At 40.9% G+C, this 16241-nt stretch overlaps 1 protein-coding gene across 2 annotated transcripts in view; it reads left to right on the forward strand.

The window, feature by feature from the left end:
• cnksr3 (cnksr family member 3) overlaps window positions 1–16241 on the forward strand; it is a 94652-nt gene that overhangs the window by 39576 nt on the left and 38835 nt on the right. For both annotated transcript variants that reach the window (XM_069931600.1, XM_069931601.1), the window contains one exon: window positions 14983–15185. In XM_069931600.1, coding sequence (XP_069787701.1) covers window positions 14983–15185 — 203 coding nt within the window. The remainder of the gene's footprint in view (window positions 1–14982; window positions 15186–16241) is intronic.

Here is a 16241-nt window from a genome sequence, read left to right on the forward strand (position 1 = left end):
TCCAATCGTGAACATTTTTCTAAACCGTGCTTATCTTTGCAATACAAACAGCTTTCCTGAAGAGTCTGATCTTTTTCCTTTGTTTCCTTGTATCTGACACAGTAGTAATGAAGGTATTTCTCTTTGGTTTCTGTTGAAAGGATGATTTAGACGTCTTTACATCTTTAGGAACTATTGAAGTATCTTTAATATTTCCAAATACTGGTGCACTTTTAACATGCACATCTCATTCCAAAAATTGTGTAACATCCTCAAAAGTGGTGTCCATTTCAGGAAGAATCTTAACCTCTGCAACCTTGGTTCTCCACAAGTCCCTCAGCTTATAAGGTAATTTATTGACCATAATCGACAAATTAGCAAGCAAATTCAGCTCTTGCAAATGTACACTACTTCCCATTGCGTTACAACATCCTATCAAAAAGAGTGCATATGGTTGTAAAGCCTTTATGTCCTCTGATTTTATTGATAACCAAGAAAGAATCTTGTTATTCTTTGCAATCTTATGTTCATCATCAGAATGATGATGCAATAATTCTTTTGCCCTTTTAAGACCTTGTTCTGGATTCAAATATTGGCAACTTTTGACTAACTCCTTCACCTGTCCTCCAGTATACTGTTCCAGGTAATACAGATGACCTTCAGTATTACTTTCAATGTGATGTTCAAAGGATTCCATGACGTCAGTTATTGTAATGGAAAACTGGAATTTCCTTAGATAAACCATATGAACCTTATTACTGCGCTAACATAGCAGAAATTTCATTTTGTTTTGCTATGAGTGATGATATATTGCCTTGTCCACCATGGCTTGCGACTGGCTGTCTTGTGAATGGAGCATATGGAACTTGAACTGGTACCATAAGTGTAGGACCTGGAGTTGTAAGTGATGGCATTGATGGGGACCTTGGTATATAAATGATGGCATTGGTGGAGATCCTTATCTTGTTGCTGGTTCTTCATCAGGACAAGACATCAATGATTGAGTATGATCAACTGGCATGGTTGAACTTCTTTGAAATACTCTCCTTTTGGGAAGATTCATATATTATGCACTCTGAAGAGATTGAATGTCACTAGCCCTTTCCACAGGAATGGTCATTGTCATTTGAGCATTCGTAGCACCACCCATGGCTCCTTGCTCGAGTAGACTCTTTTCTTGTGACTGATGTACCCATTAATATGCTGGAATGTTAGGTGATAGTCCTTTGGGTATTTCACTGAATGATAGATCTTGCAGAAGCCTGAGCTAATGCTTTTACTTTGGCCATATTCATTAGCATATTGTTCCTCAAGCTCTAGACTTTTCTCTCTTCAATAATCTTTTTTCATTCTTCACTAGCCATTTGTAACATCAGTTGCTGATTCTTCATTTCAACTTCTTGCCTTAGTTGCTGATTCTTCATTTCAGCTTCCATATGTCCTAAAGCATGTCTTTTCTCCAACCACTCACATTGTGCATAGATAGTAGTAGCCAAGGCTGCTTGTGCCTTAGCATGCATAGCTGATATGCTTGAAGCATGGGAAACTGTACTTGCTCTAGATGCCTTTGAAGATCTTCCTGTGCTCATAACTTTGGAAATGCTATCATCAGGATTCACACCTGAACTTTCAGCTACGGCTGATTGAGTCTCCATCTTCAGCATTTCACTCGGTACAGCACCAGTGGGACTTTGCAATGTACATTCATCTGTTTCCAGTCCCACTAACCTTTAAGTCAGCTAATGAGGTTTACAATGCTTTTGTGATTGAAGCCGCTTCTTCGATGGTGGCTAGCTCCAGTCTCCTGCCAAGCATTGTTGGTTTGCCTTGCTGGTTCAACTCACAAACAGTTCTTTGAGAGGAGCTGTTTGCTCAAGGTCTTTAGCCCGACGAGACTACTTCTTCTCCATCTTGGATTCTTCATACTGCAGCCTGACTTCTGCTAACCTACCCTGGTTCCTGAGAACTGTAAACAAATTTGTTCCTTGCTTGGTCCATTTAAGAGGATTTCTATGACTGAATTGTCTCTGTATTCCACACATAACTTTCTTATCAGGTATTTATAATAAATATTTGCAATAATATTTCTGGGCTTCCAGCCGGATTCTGCAAACCAGAGCAGTATCTTATTTTTCAAGGTTACAGGTGTCTTGCAGTCTTTGACTTAATTTTAAACTGTGCAATCAAACATGTTCTCTTAGAGGCTTCTGGAATATTCTCACAGAAAACTGGACTTCTCGTTAAAGTTTAAATGCTTATTGATTTTAAATCAACTTTCAGACAAATTTTATGAGCCTTTCTTCCAAACAAAGTTCACAATTATAACTTTCCTTTGAATCAAAATATAGATGACATTTTCTAGGTTCTAATATATACTAATTTCAAAACGTGTCATCTTCAAGGAAACGCAAGGACAATATTCCGAATTAATATCTTATTAATCCAATAAACCAAACCTCGTAGATGCAGCTTCAAGCATATTTAATTCATTGATAAAACAATAAAAGTTTTGCATAACTTCACATTGATTTTTATAACTATGACTAAAAGCATATTGTACTTAAAGATATAATGATATTCAACTTTAAATAGATATAAGAAATAGACAAAATAAGATGATACAAGACCAATTCAAAGAAAAGTATCTTGAGCTCACATCTCTTTCATGTTTCGTTGAAGAATGAGATACAAGCTCTTGGTCTTCCTGGATATTACATCACAGTCACTATGGTAACACTATAAACAATACTTTTTCTTCAAAGGATGGACACAAAATTAACTACGAATCAAAAACACAAGGTTTTAACCTTTACTCATGGTACTTCAAGAGCAGCCCAACTAAAGTTTTCAGTAACTGCAAAATTACTTCCTTACATTTTTAGATATACAATGTGATAATAGCTGAACTATCCCAGATCATATCTCTTTTGTGTATAGGAGTTTAACTGCTATATCCCCGTGCCCCAACATGCATTTCTACACTTTATTATGCTTGTTCATCTATCCTGCATTGTATTCTGATCCTCCAGGTCATTGTTGTCAAACTATAGATCCTCACTTCAAAAAGCATACATTTATTTTTTCTCTTTGTTATGCTTTGAATACCATATGGGGGGGAAAAAACCCTTAAATTGTATAACCCTAAATTTTTTTTTAAAATCATCATTCATGTCACGTTCAATAGGATCATGGCTGATTTAAACCATAAGACGAAGGAGCAGAGTTAGACCATTCAGCCCATCAAGTGTGCTTCACTATTTGAATCATGGCTGATGTATTTTTCTTCTCAGCCCCATTCTCCTGCCTTCCTTCCATAATCTTTGAGGCCCTTACCAATCAAGAACTTATCAATCTCGGCTTTAAATATACCCAAAAACTTGTCTGTCTGCATTGATGAATTCCACAGATTTCCATACGCTTGCTGAAGAAATTTCCTACCTCTGGTCCAAAGGGACATCTTTTTATTCTGAGGTTATGCTCACTTGTCCTCTCCTCTCGCGTTGGAAATGTCTTCTCGACATCCATTCTATCTAGGCCAATCAATATTGAGTTGGCTTCTCATAAAGCTCCTCTGGATGCTCTCACGTCAGATATCCTTGGATACGGAGCTCAGAACTGCTCTCAATACACTGAATGTGGCCTTTATAAAGCCTCAGCATTTCATCCTTTTACATTCTGCTGCATTTACTCTTAAGTTCAATTGCACCTTCCAGTCCCCTCTCTCTTAATAGGACCTCTGCCCCACAGCTTCAATGACCCAAGTTCAATCCCAATCTTGAGCACTTCCATTGAGATTTTTGCCTAAGAATATCTGCAGAGTTCTAGAACATGGTTTGAACAACTTCCTTTTGACTTCATCAAGAACTTAGTATTCTATTTCAATTCAGATCATGGATGGACATACCAAGTGTCTGAAATGAACTCCTTCACAGAAACATGCTGAAATAAAGGAAGAGAAATTCATAAGAATAAACTGTTAATCCAACTTAAGAATTTGTACTTGGTATTTTTCTACCAGAGTTGGGCATAGACAGAATTTTAATTTTACTGCTGTTGAAAGAAAACATTGTAGTGGTCGAGTGACCTCAAGGTTAGACCAGCCAAATCACTGCCCCAGTCTCCAACACAAAATGATGTGGGCTCCTCTTCCCTTCCAACTGCAAGATATAAGGTGCTGTGAATAGCATTAATTTGCAGGGTGAAGTAACTACATTTTAACAGGGGCAGGCGTAATTTCCGAGCTTGCCATAGGTGCTATTTTCCCTAGATATGCCACTGAATATTTGATTTTCCACCCACCCCCACCCCTAAAGGCCTTTTTATACTGATAACCCACTTAATTGATGTATGAACAACCCATCTTTAAAGGCAATAAATGCTAGGTCAGTACGAAAGGAGGCGGGACCCATAGAATTATAGAGTCAGCGTCCTGCATGATTGCAGCACTGGTGTCCTGTTTGAACCCTTTTAGACAGAAGACATTGCGAAACACATCAGCTCTGATACTACCTACCTTGGTAGTATCAGACATGGGTTGAAAAAGATCCCCCCCCCCACCGCATCCCACCTTCGTTGCATTTACACAGGTAGCTGAAGCGGTTAAAAGGCAGTTAATTCCTGTCTTTTAATGGTTATATTGAAAGACGTTTGAAAAGGGGGAAAATCTCATTTAAGGAAAAAATATTTTCTGCTATGGCTGGCAAAAATGTGAATCTTATTGACACAACATGTTCACAAAGCAAGGAAATACTTTTGTACTACTTAATGAGAGAAATGTCTAGGCTGTATGAAGCACTGGAGATTGATGTGTTCATATTGTACAACTTCTCTGAGAATGATTACAAGTATTTTTAAGTTATTTAATTGAGAACAGTTGTCGGCAGAATTGTAAACGGCAATGAGGAAGCGTACAAGAGGGACATAGATCAACTCATTGAATGGTGTAATGACAACAACCTTGCACTCAACATTAGCAAAACCAAAGAGATGATTGTGGGCTTCAGAAGGAAGTCAGGAGAACATGACCCAGTCCACATTGAGAGCTTAGTAGCAGAGAGGGTCATGATTTCAAATTTCTGGGTGTCAACATCTCCGAAGATCTGTCCTGGAGCCTCCATGTTGATGGAATTGTGAAGAAGGCTCACCAGTGGCTATAGTTTGTGAGATATTTGAAATTCGGTATGTCACCGAAGGCTCTCAAACCTTCACAGGTGTACTGTGGAGAGCATTCTGACAGGTTGCATCATTGCATTGTTTGGAGGCGGCAATTCTCAAGACAAGAATAAACTCCAAAGGGTTGTTAATTTGGCCTGCGACATCACAGGCACCAGACTTCACTCCATTGACGACATCTACATGAGGCGGTGTCTTATAAAAAGCAGCCTCTTACCTCAAAGACCCCCACCATTCCATCTTCATTCTGCTACCATTGAGGAAAAAGATACAGGAGCCGAAAAATGAGCACTTAATGGCACAAGGACAGCTTCTTCCCCTCTGCTATTAGGTTCCTGAATAATCAATGAGCCAAAAACACTGCCCTACTTTTCATGCACTATTATTTTTTTTATTTATAGTAATATTGTAAGATGGTTATAATATGAATGTTTGCTCTATGATGCTGTTGCAAAACTCTGAATTTCATGACTTGTTCATGACAATAAATTCTGATTCTGCAAGTCAATGTAGCCAATGAACTGCTTTTGCTCAAACTCGATCTTCCTTATTTGTTTTTTAGTTGTAGTTTCTACCACACCCTGCTTCCAGGTCAGCGCATAACTATGGTTTGAATACAACCTCAATCTATATGCTGTGTCCTGGATTTGCTTGTTTTCATCTTTTCCTTTAATCTAAATCTGTTTATTTTAGATAATATTGTTTTAAGCCAAGGTCCACTCGTTTGTGTAGGAAGACTTGAAAACAACCAGTTGTCCCAAAATTGCAGGAATGTTTTAAAAGAATGTATTCTGCTGTGTTCAGATTCCTTAGTTATTATCTCACTGCTGAATTGTAAGTATTTTCTTGCTTTCATTAGAAAAATTCTGTTGTGTGGAAGATCCTGAAAAAATTGTGGTCTAAAGCTGGTAGGAAAACAGAGAAAGAAAAACAGGCATTTTATTTTCTTCCTACAGGCTGCAAAATGTCTTGTCTCAGTTGTGAATGGTGTTAATTTGTTGAATGAGACTTCTCATCCCCTTATCATTGGGCAGTCAATAAAATGGAAGATGACTTCTATCCATTCCAGTTTCCCTGGGTTTTGAGATCCTGACAAATCTGATGTAGGGCCCCAGACTATGGTGGAGCAAGAATTGTTGGCTGGGGAGTTAGGGTTGTGGGTCATTATATTCCGCAGTTGTAATGGGCTTATTTGTGCTTCAGATGAATGGATTTAAGTCTATTTACGCTGTTTTGAGAGGTCAGGGGGCAGAGATTCCCACAAGCCAAGAGTGATGTTATACTTTTACCAAAGGTGCTTTCAAGGTGCACTTGAAACTTTTCATCTGTCCAGTTCATAATCACTTGTCATACATTTTGCAGTTTAATGTGACTGCTTTTTTCAGAAATGAAGCTTTTGGATTATAGACACTGTGGCCTGGGTATGAGATTTGAGCATAATTAGGCCCTCTGAGGATACACATATTATAAAGGACACTAACATGCCTGCTCAAGATGAGGTCAAAAAGATTATTTATGATGATTGGTGGTGCTCCTTTATTTCCCTTGGATTTGGCATATTAAAGACCATGTCAATTCCCCCTCTTCTTTGGCTTGGCTTCGCGGACGAAGATTTATGGAGGGGTAAATGTGCACGTCAGCTGCAGGCTCGATTGTGGCTGACAAGTCCGATGCGGGACAGGCAGACACGGTTGCAGGGGAAAGTTTGTTGGTTGGGGTTTGGCGTTGGGTTTTTCCTCCTTTGTCTTTTGTCAGTGAGGTGGGCTCTGCGGTCTTCTTCAAAGGAGGTTGCTGCCTGCCGAACTGTGAGGCGCCAGGATGCACAGTTTGAGGCGATATCAGCCCACTGGCGGTGGTCAATGTGGCGGGCACCCAGAGATTTCTTTAGGCAGTCCTTGTACCTCTTCTTTGGTGCACCTCTGTCACGGTGGCCAGTGGAGAGCTCGCCATATAACACGATCTTGGGAAGGCGATGGTCCTCCATTCTGGAGATGTGACCTACCCAGCACAGTTGGATCTTCAACAGCGTAGATTCGATGCTGTCGGCCTCTGCCATCTCGAGTACTTCAATGTTAGGGATGAAGTCGCTCCAATGAATGTTGAGGATGGAGCGGAGACAACGCTGGTGGAAGCGTTCTAGGAGCCGTAGGTGATGCTGATAGAGGACCCATGATTCAGAGCCGAACAGGAGTGTGGGTATGACAACGGCTCTGTATACGCTAATCTTTGTGAGGTTTTTCAGTTGGTTGTTTTTCCAGACTCTTTTGTGTAGTCTTCCAAAGGCGCTATTTGCCTTGGCGAGTCTGTTGTCTATCTCGTTGTCGATCCTTGCATCTGATGAAATGGTGCAGCCGAGATAGGTAAACTGGTTGACCGTTTTGAGTTTTGTGTGCCCGATGGAAATGTGGGGGGGCTGGTAGTCATGGTGGGGAGCTGGCTGATGGAGGACCTCAGTTTTCTTCAGGCTGACTTCCAGGCCAAACATTTTGGCAGTTTCCACAAAACAAGACGTCAAGCACTGAAGAGCTGGCTCTGAATGGGCATCTAAAGCGGCATCATCTGCAAAGAGTAGTTCACGGACAAGTTGCTCTTCTGTCTCAGATTGAAGAGACTGCCATCCATGCTGTGGCGGATGTAAACAGCATCTTCATTGTTGAGGTCTTTCATGGCTTGGTTCAGCATCATGCTGAAGAAGATTGAAAAGAAGGTTGGTGCGAGAACGCAGCCTTGCTTCACGCCATTGTTAATGGAGAAGGGTTTGGAGAACTCCTTGCTGTATCTGACCCGACTTTGTTGGTTTTCGTGCAGTTGGAAAACCATGTTGAGAAACTTTGGGGGGCATCCGAGGCGCTCTAGTATTTGCCAAAGCCCTTTCCTGTCACGGTGTCGAAGGCTTTGGTGAGGTCAACAAAGGTGATGTAGAGTCCTTTGTTTTGTTCTCTACACTTTTCTTGGAGCTGTCTGAGGATAAATAGAGCACTTTTTGAGGCATACCTTCAGTTGCCACAGAAAAGGCATTGAGAAACACCTAGAGATGACCGATTTTGCTGTTGTACACAGAAGGCAACTCCTCTGTAGTTCCACTTTATTTAATAGACCAATGATCTTTCTTTGCTTTGTGCCAATTTTTTTTTCCATAATTGCCCCTCAGCGAATCAACACGAGACAAATCTGACATTTGAGGTTCTAAATTCAATGTTTCTGCCTTAGGGAAATTCCAGGATGTTCTTCATTTAATGTGCGTTACAGTATTGCACTGAGAGCTCCAACACAAACAATTGCAAACTTCAGAGTATATGTCATTGTGTAATGGAGCAGCTGTGCAGGTTGAAAATGACAACTGACAAGATTTTTCAAGCAACAAACTGGTTATTTTTGGTCACTTTCAGTTGGGTGTGTTGAGGTCTGAATTTGTTTTGAAATGATACTGACAAAAACATTGAGATTCCTGCTGAAACTAGTTTATATTAATATTTAAAATCCCTGCTGGCATATTTTGTTATATGTAATCTGTTTTTGAATTGTAGCAGGGATTTATTATCCATGTATATTGAAATTCCATTAATTTAGTCCTTTAATTTCATGCTGAACTGACTGATTTTTCGAGACTATTGAATATTATTCCTAATAAACCCTTTTTTAATTTAATCTCATTCATTGTTGCACAGTATAATAAAATTTTTAGTGAATCATATCTTAGTGTTCAGGAAATCGTGATGAGTTGAATAGTAATATGAGAAATATCATCTCGTAAACCAGGTGCAAACTGTTGAGATTTCTCATCATTCGGATAACAATTCACAGAGCTTTGTTGCATCTTCATTCTTTTGTTCATTTCCCCATATAGATGATCAAAAGAGAAGTTAAAATTGTAGGGTATTGTTGTGACCTCTGGATAAATCAATGACTTTGCCCACAAGAACATGCGTTGTATTTTCACAATTGCAATTTAGGAACAGTGACTGCCAATATCTATTTCAAAAAGTACTCCTGAGTGGTAATGACAAATCAGCAACATGCCAATCAATTTATTGTAGGACACAAGACTGCAGAAGCTGTAATTTAGACTAAAAGGCAGACTGCTGGAGGAACACTGTCTACCTCCACTCTCTCCTCCCCTACCTGACTCCATCTACCCCATTTTTCATCTTCCTTACCTCTATCCACCAACCATTGTCTCCCCTTCCCCCATTCACACCAGAGTCTATCTGCCCATCACAGCCCTCTTCTCTTGGTTCCATCTTTTGCCTTCCAGCCTCTGCCTCACCCCTCCCCTTCACGTCTGTATAATGAAGGTCTCCCATTGACACTGACTTGATGGAGGGTTTCAAACTGAAACTCAACTGCACCTTTGCTTTCACAGATGCAACCTGATCTGCTGTGTTCCTCCAGATAGTTTTTTTTAAAGTAAATAGGAAATTATATATAGGCAGCTTCCACTTTTTCTGCACAAAATTTCTGCAGCTGAAGGAACTAAGAGTTTCTGGTGTCAGTTATTTGGGAGTTATTTCCTTCCCAGACCAGGTTCTTTCAAATTAAGCATTTGTAATAATGGTCACAAGCTATTTCTTGGAAGCCTTGTCATGCAAAGCATGAGACTGAACAACATACAGGTTTTTTTTTTAATTTTAAGAGATTAAATGACTAAATTTAGGTTAAAGAGGTGGATTTTAAAATTCAAATTTTAGAAAATATTATGTTGTGGTAGTACCTAAGACTAAGAAAAGTGTTGGGCTTTACCTGTTGAAGGGGTCTACATGTATTTTAGCAAGGCATTTGACAAGGTCCCCCCCATGAGACTCATCCAGAAAGTTAGGAGGCATGGGATCAGTGGAACCTTGTCTCTGTGGATGGGCTGATTATATCTGAGATTATCAAGAAACCAAAAATACAAGAGTATGAGGGTTGGAGATAATTTCAGACCGATTAAGTCATGGAATTGAAAACAAAAGAAAATGTGAAAACCAGCCGCAACCCATGTGGTTGATTTTTTTTTTCCCCTTTGTCTTGAGTAGAAGTACAAAGTCAGGTCAAAGGCCTGCTCCTGAAGCAGCAAATAAATGTTTCCAGTCGAAGGCAGCATCAACAGCAAGTCTTTTTGTTTTAATTTCTTCCATGTGAGAAGATATTCGACCATCGCTTGCCATGATTTCAATCTGGAATGAAATGGACATCAGAAATGCAGTAGAAATTATGAGAAGCTGTGTTTGCATCTTGTCAATCATATCTGGCAGGATTGAAAATTATTCTTACGAATAAATCAAAACGGCCTTGTGTTTCAAAATCATGCCAGGAGTTGGATGGTTTAGATCACACATGTCAAAATTTGGCCCGCGATATAATTATATTTGGCCCGCAAGATCATTTCAAAAATGTATTAGAGGTGGCCCGCCCTGCAACGAGAGCCGATGCTGTTTTTTGGTAATGTCACCCCCACCATCCTCCCCTTTCATTGCACATCCTTCCCTATTGTAACACGAGAAATTGTAACACGAGAAGTCTGTCGATGTCATCAGCCTGCAAGCCAGTTGGAAGGCTCCCCGCACAACCAGTCACTTCTCCCACCTGTCGAGCGGTGCGGCGGATGGGCGAGCGCCTGTGATTTCCTGTCGGCGCGACGGGCATGGCAGGCTGCGCACGGCCCCCGGGCAGCGCGAGCCCCGCGCGACTGGCACCGGACGGCCCTTCCACAACGCGAGCGCACTTCTCCCAGTCGCCACGGCCTTCAGCGCTTGCACCCGCGCAGACCCCAGGGACGGCTGGTTCGGCCCTGCACGTGAAGAGAGAGATGGTGGCTGTCCGCAAAGGCTGATCGGCAGTGCGCTGGGCCTGAGTGGGTGGGTAAGCAGGGTTGGGCAGAGGGTGTAGGTGAGGAGTAATGGGCAGGGGAAGTTATGGTGGTACGAGGGGCAGTTAGAGGGAGGGATGAGTAGAAGGAGGGGTGGATAGGGAAGAGGTAAAAGGGGAGGGGCGAGTAGGGGAGGGGTGATTAGAGGGTGAGAGACGGGTAGAGGGAGGAACAGGTTGAGGGGAGAGGCAGTAGAGGGGCATGTATAGGATGGGGTGGGTAGAGGCAGAGCGAGTGGAGTGAGGGGTGAGTAGAGGTTGGGTAAAGGACTGGTCAGGTAGAGGAATGGTGGGTCGAGGGTGAATAGAGGCCTAGAGCCTGAGGAGTGAGCAGGAAATGCTGAGTCCTGATGCAGGCCAAAATGGACACAGCCTGTGAATGCTGACTACATCTCCATAGGGACCAAATATGTTTCCCTCAGGTCAAGCAAAGGGTGAACTTGAGCTATCTACTCCTGACCTATAACATTATCCTCCTAAAGTTATATCCTAAAGTTTAACATTACATATGTTGAAAGAAGAGAAAACATGCAGATGTTGTTGAAAATTTTCAATAAATATTTAGTTCGGCCCTCGACTTAGTCCAAGTTTTTAATTTTGGCCCTCCGTGAATTTGAGTTTGACACCCCTGGTTTAGATGCTCTCTGTGCTGTTGGCTGGGCAGCTTGAGGTGTATTTGTTGACCTAAGCACAGTGCTACTGCACTTTAGACAATGTGTCACTGCAGTGTAGGCACACAGGATACTGCAGATGCTGGAAACTAAAGCCAAACACAATCTGCTGGAGGAAGTCAGCAGGTCGAGTAGCATCAGTGGGAGAAAAAGAATAGAACATGGAACATGACAGCGCAGTACAGGCCCATATATCCTTTTATAAAAAAAGTACTAAACACCCCTAACCCCATAACCCTCTATTCCTTCGCCCATATGCCTAAGAGTCTCTTAAATGTTCCTAATGTTTCAGCCTTCACCACTGTCCCTGGCAAGGCATTCCAGGCACCCACAACTTTTTTTTAAAAAAAAACCTTGCCCCTGATGTCTCCCCTAAATTTCCCTCCCCTAACTGGTGTTTTCCATTCTGCCCTGGGAAACTGGTGCTGATTGTCCACCCTATCTATGCCTCTCATAATATTAAGTCTCCTTTCATTCTTCTGTGCTCCAAAGAGAAAAGTCCCAGCTCTGCTAACCTTGCTTCATAAAACTTGTTTTCCATCCAGGCAACATCCTGGTAAATCTCCTCTGAACCCTCTCCATGGCTTCCACATCTTTCCTATAATGGGGGACCAGAACTGAACACAATATTCCAAGTGTGGTCTCACCAGAGATTTGTAGAGTTGCAACATAACCTCTCTACTCCTGAACTCAATCCCCCTATTAATAAAGCCCAGCATCCCATAGGCCTTCTTAACTATCCTATCAACCTGTGCGACGACCTTGAGGGATGTATGGATTTGAACCCCAAGGTCCCTCTGTTCATCCTCACTCCTAAGTAACCAACCTTTAACCCCATACTCAGCCTTCTGGTTTGTCCATCCAAAATGCATCACCTCACACTTGCCCGGATTGAACTCCATCTGCCACTTTTCTACCCAACTCCGCATCCTGTCTATATCCTGTTGTAACCTTTGACAACCTTCACCTCCATCTGCAACTCCTCCAATCTTTGTGCCATCCGCAAATTTACTGGCCCATCCTACCGCCTTTTCAACCAAAATCACATAGAGCAGGGGTCCCAGAACAGATCCCTGTGACACTCCACTAGTCACTGACCTCCAGGCAGAATACTTCCTGCCCACTACTACTCTCTGCTTTCTTCCTGCATGCTAATTTTTTATCCACACGGACAAGGTTCCACTGATCCCATGCCTCCTGACTTTCTGGATGAGTCTCATGGGGGACCTTGTCAAATGCGTGCGAAAATCCATGTAGACCACATCTACCACCCTACCCTCATCAATTTATTTTGTGACCTCCTCAAAAAAACTCAATTAGGCTCATGAGACACGACCTTCCCTTATGGGGTTGTAACAAAAAATATCCTTTGGCAAGGTAATGAAGATAATTGTTTCATTTACGAGAAATCTTACCTATTGGAAGGAGAAAAACTAAATTGAGGTGGAACATTATTTCTTTTCTCTTTTGAAAATAGTGCCTTATGTTGGAATTGTATTTGGTGTCATCCCCATACTGCCCTTGGTACTTTATTTAACCATATAACAATTACAGTATGGAAACAGGCTATCTCAGCCCCTCTAGTCTGTACCGATCTAAGTGATCTTCTCTAATCCCACCTACCTGCACTTTGCCCATAGCCCTCCAATCCCCTCCCATCCATATGCCTATCCAACTTTTCCTTAAATAACAAAATTGACTTTGCTGTGACCACCTCTTCCGGAAGGTCATTCCACTCAGCCACCACTCCCTGAGTGAAGTTCCCTCTCATGTTACTTCTAAACTTTAGACCTCTCATTCTTAACTCATGACCCCTGGTTTGAATCTCACCTACCCTCAAGGAAAAGAGCCTATTCACATCTACTCTATCTATCCCTCTCATAATTTTAAATACCTCTATCAAATCCCCCACTCAATCTTCTATGCTCCAATGAATAAAGACCTAATCTACTCAATCTTTCTTTGTAATCTAGATTCTGAAATCCAGGCAACATTTTAGTAAATCTTCTGGATCATCTGTACCTTATTGACATCCTTCCTATAACTTGGTGACCAGAACTGTACACACTATTCTAAATTTCGCCTCACCAATGCTTTGAATAGTCTCAACATCACTTCTATGCTTTGATTTATAAAGGCCAGCATATCAAAAGCTTTCTTCACCACTCTATCCACATGAAATTCCACCTACAAAGAGCAATGAACTGTTATTTCTAGATCTTTCTGTCCTTCTGCATTCTTCAGTGCCCTCCCATTTAATGCTTATGTCCTGTTTTAATTATTCCTTCCAAAATGAAGCACTTCACACTTACCAGGATTAAATTCCATTTATTGTTCTACCTAATAATTATACATATAAATCCAGCTGAGGCACAAGCATCTTTGGTTTATAAAGTTAACATAATTTGTCATTATAAAATCAAATATGCTAACTGGATTTATTTCTGCAATCCTCAAGTTGTCCTGCCACATTCAAGGAGCTATACCGATGCATTTTCATTGTATCTGCTTGCATTATCTTTTAATTCAGTGCTATATATAGAAGAATTAATCTTTAATACAATAACGATTGGGGGAGAAGGCTAGCTGACCCTTCTATATCCTCTTCTCATCCTCCCACTCCCCCCCCCCCCCAATGTATCAGTTCACTTGTGCATTACCTTAATCTGTTCTACAGTTCATATTCTATTGTAGGTTATGTCTTGCAGCACTTGCAAGTCTTGTGACATGTGCAAATTTTGAAGTTTTGCTCCTGTATCAAAAACCAGCTAATTTCTGAATATTAAAAGGAACAAAGGCCAACTATTGGCTTGGTGAACATGGCTGAAAACTTCCCTTCACTTGAAGAGTATCCTTGCACAAATACATCTTGTCTCTTTGCCAATATTGTCACTGCCTCTAAATATATTAGCAAATTAATACAATGGTATTAGTGGTATCTTGTCAAATATCAAGTATTTTATAAAATATTTTTAAAAGTCCATTAACAATATACACCGTCTGTGCTATCTTGCCCTCAATGTTCTACATTGCTTAAATCAAAGATCTCCAGTATGTTAAGGCCAACTCTGATTGATTTTATTTTCATTTATTAGCCAGACTTTTCCAAATGCTGTTCATAGGTAATCCCTCCTTTGGGTAAGATCCTTGTCTCTAGAAGATAGACTACCACTGACCAAGTTGCTGAGATGATTCTGTTCCCATTGTTATACAATCTGTTCTGTGTTGTCTGGCTCTACCCTCCTATTATCAGGCAATACTTCAGGATCTTTTGTGTTTTCTTACTTTTCTGACAGTTTGCTTTCAATTACAGAATTTTGGATTAGAAACTGAAAACATGAAGAATTTAGCCTTGAAATTACGTATTGCAACCAATGGTCTCCAGAATTTTATCAACACGAGAAGAAGATGCGCTGTTTATGATGGGACAACTTCTCACAAACCTCCCAATGACTTCCTTACCTCAGTTGTGGACCTCATTGCTGCTGCTAAGGCTTTGTTGGCTTGGCTGAACAGGTAAACTAGTGTCAACACAATCTTGTGTCCTAATAGCTAACATTCAACAATTGTTTTCTCTCTACAAAATAACTACATGGGAATAAACAAGTAATTTCTGTGAGAATGTTGCAGATGTTGACATATCACATTAATCAAACTGAATAATGACGACAGTAGAACCCTGTTGTAACAAGATAGTTGGGGTCCAAAAAAATCGCATTGCGAAAAAAGCGGGGTCGTGCTAAATCGGGGTTTCACTACAGTATACAATAAAACACACATCGAGCACAGCAGCAATCCCACCACTACCCCCACCCCCATTCGCGGCAGCACTCACCCCACCACCCCCCTCCCGTTCTCAGCAACACATGCGATGAATTCCCCACCAAGATAAACATTAATGTACTTAATCATTTGGACGCGCATCTCCGCTACGCCACTAGGCGGCCATCCTTGGTACTGCAGCTTTTAAAATGGGCTCGCTTCAAGTCCTATCTCAAAGAATCGAACGCGGTCGTTAAGGGGTCCAGTGACCCATCGCGTTATATCCGAATTTGAGTTAAATCTGGGCGTGTTAAATTGGGGTTCCACTGTACAATTAAAATAAATCTAAAAATTAACAACTAAGGTGCCATCAATTGATATACTGTATGTGAAAGTGCTTTAGGCTTCTATCTCCCTTGGAAGTGTAGGCGATATCAAACTAATCAGTAGGATTCTCTGAAGGTCCTGAAACCTGAAAATGTTACTTAAAATCATCTTGATTCTCAAGGCTACATGTCATTACACTTTAAAATGTAACCTTTAAAGTCCTGGTTTCACCCTCAGTAATAATGTGCTTTTGATATCAGATGTCATAATCTCCATTTTGGTAAATATTTCAACAGATGTGGCCTGCAGCTGATAATAAATAAGCAATAATATATGCATCGATATCCATGCTTGCTGTACCAGTGGGTGGTCGTGGTGCTGAATGTGGATAAAGGGACATTTGTTATAAATTTAATTGCAATTTTCAAAAACCATTTGCTTTGAGTAAATGCAATTTAATGCTGGTATCCAATATACTTCATT

The sequence above is a fragment of the Narcine bancroftii genome, chromosome 4, assembly GCF_036971445.1.
Source record: "Narcine bancroftii isolate sNarBan1 chromosome 4, sNarBan1.hap1, whole genome shotgun sequence".
NCBI classification, from domain to species: domain Eukaryota; kingdom Metazoa; phylum Chordata; class Chondrichthyes; order Torpediniformes; family Narcinidae; genus Narcine; species Narcine bancroftii.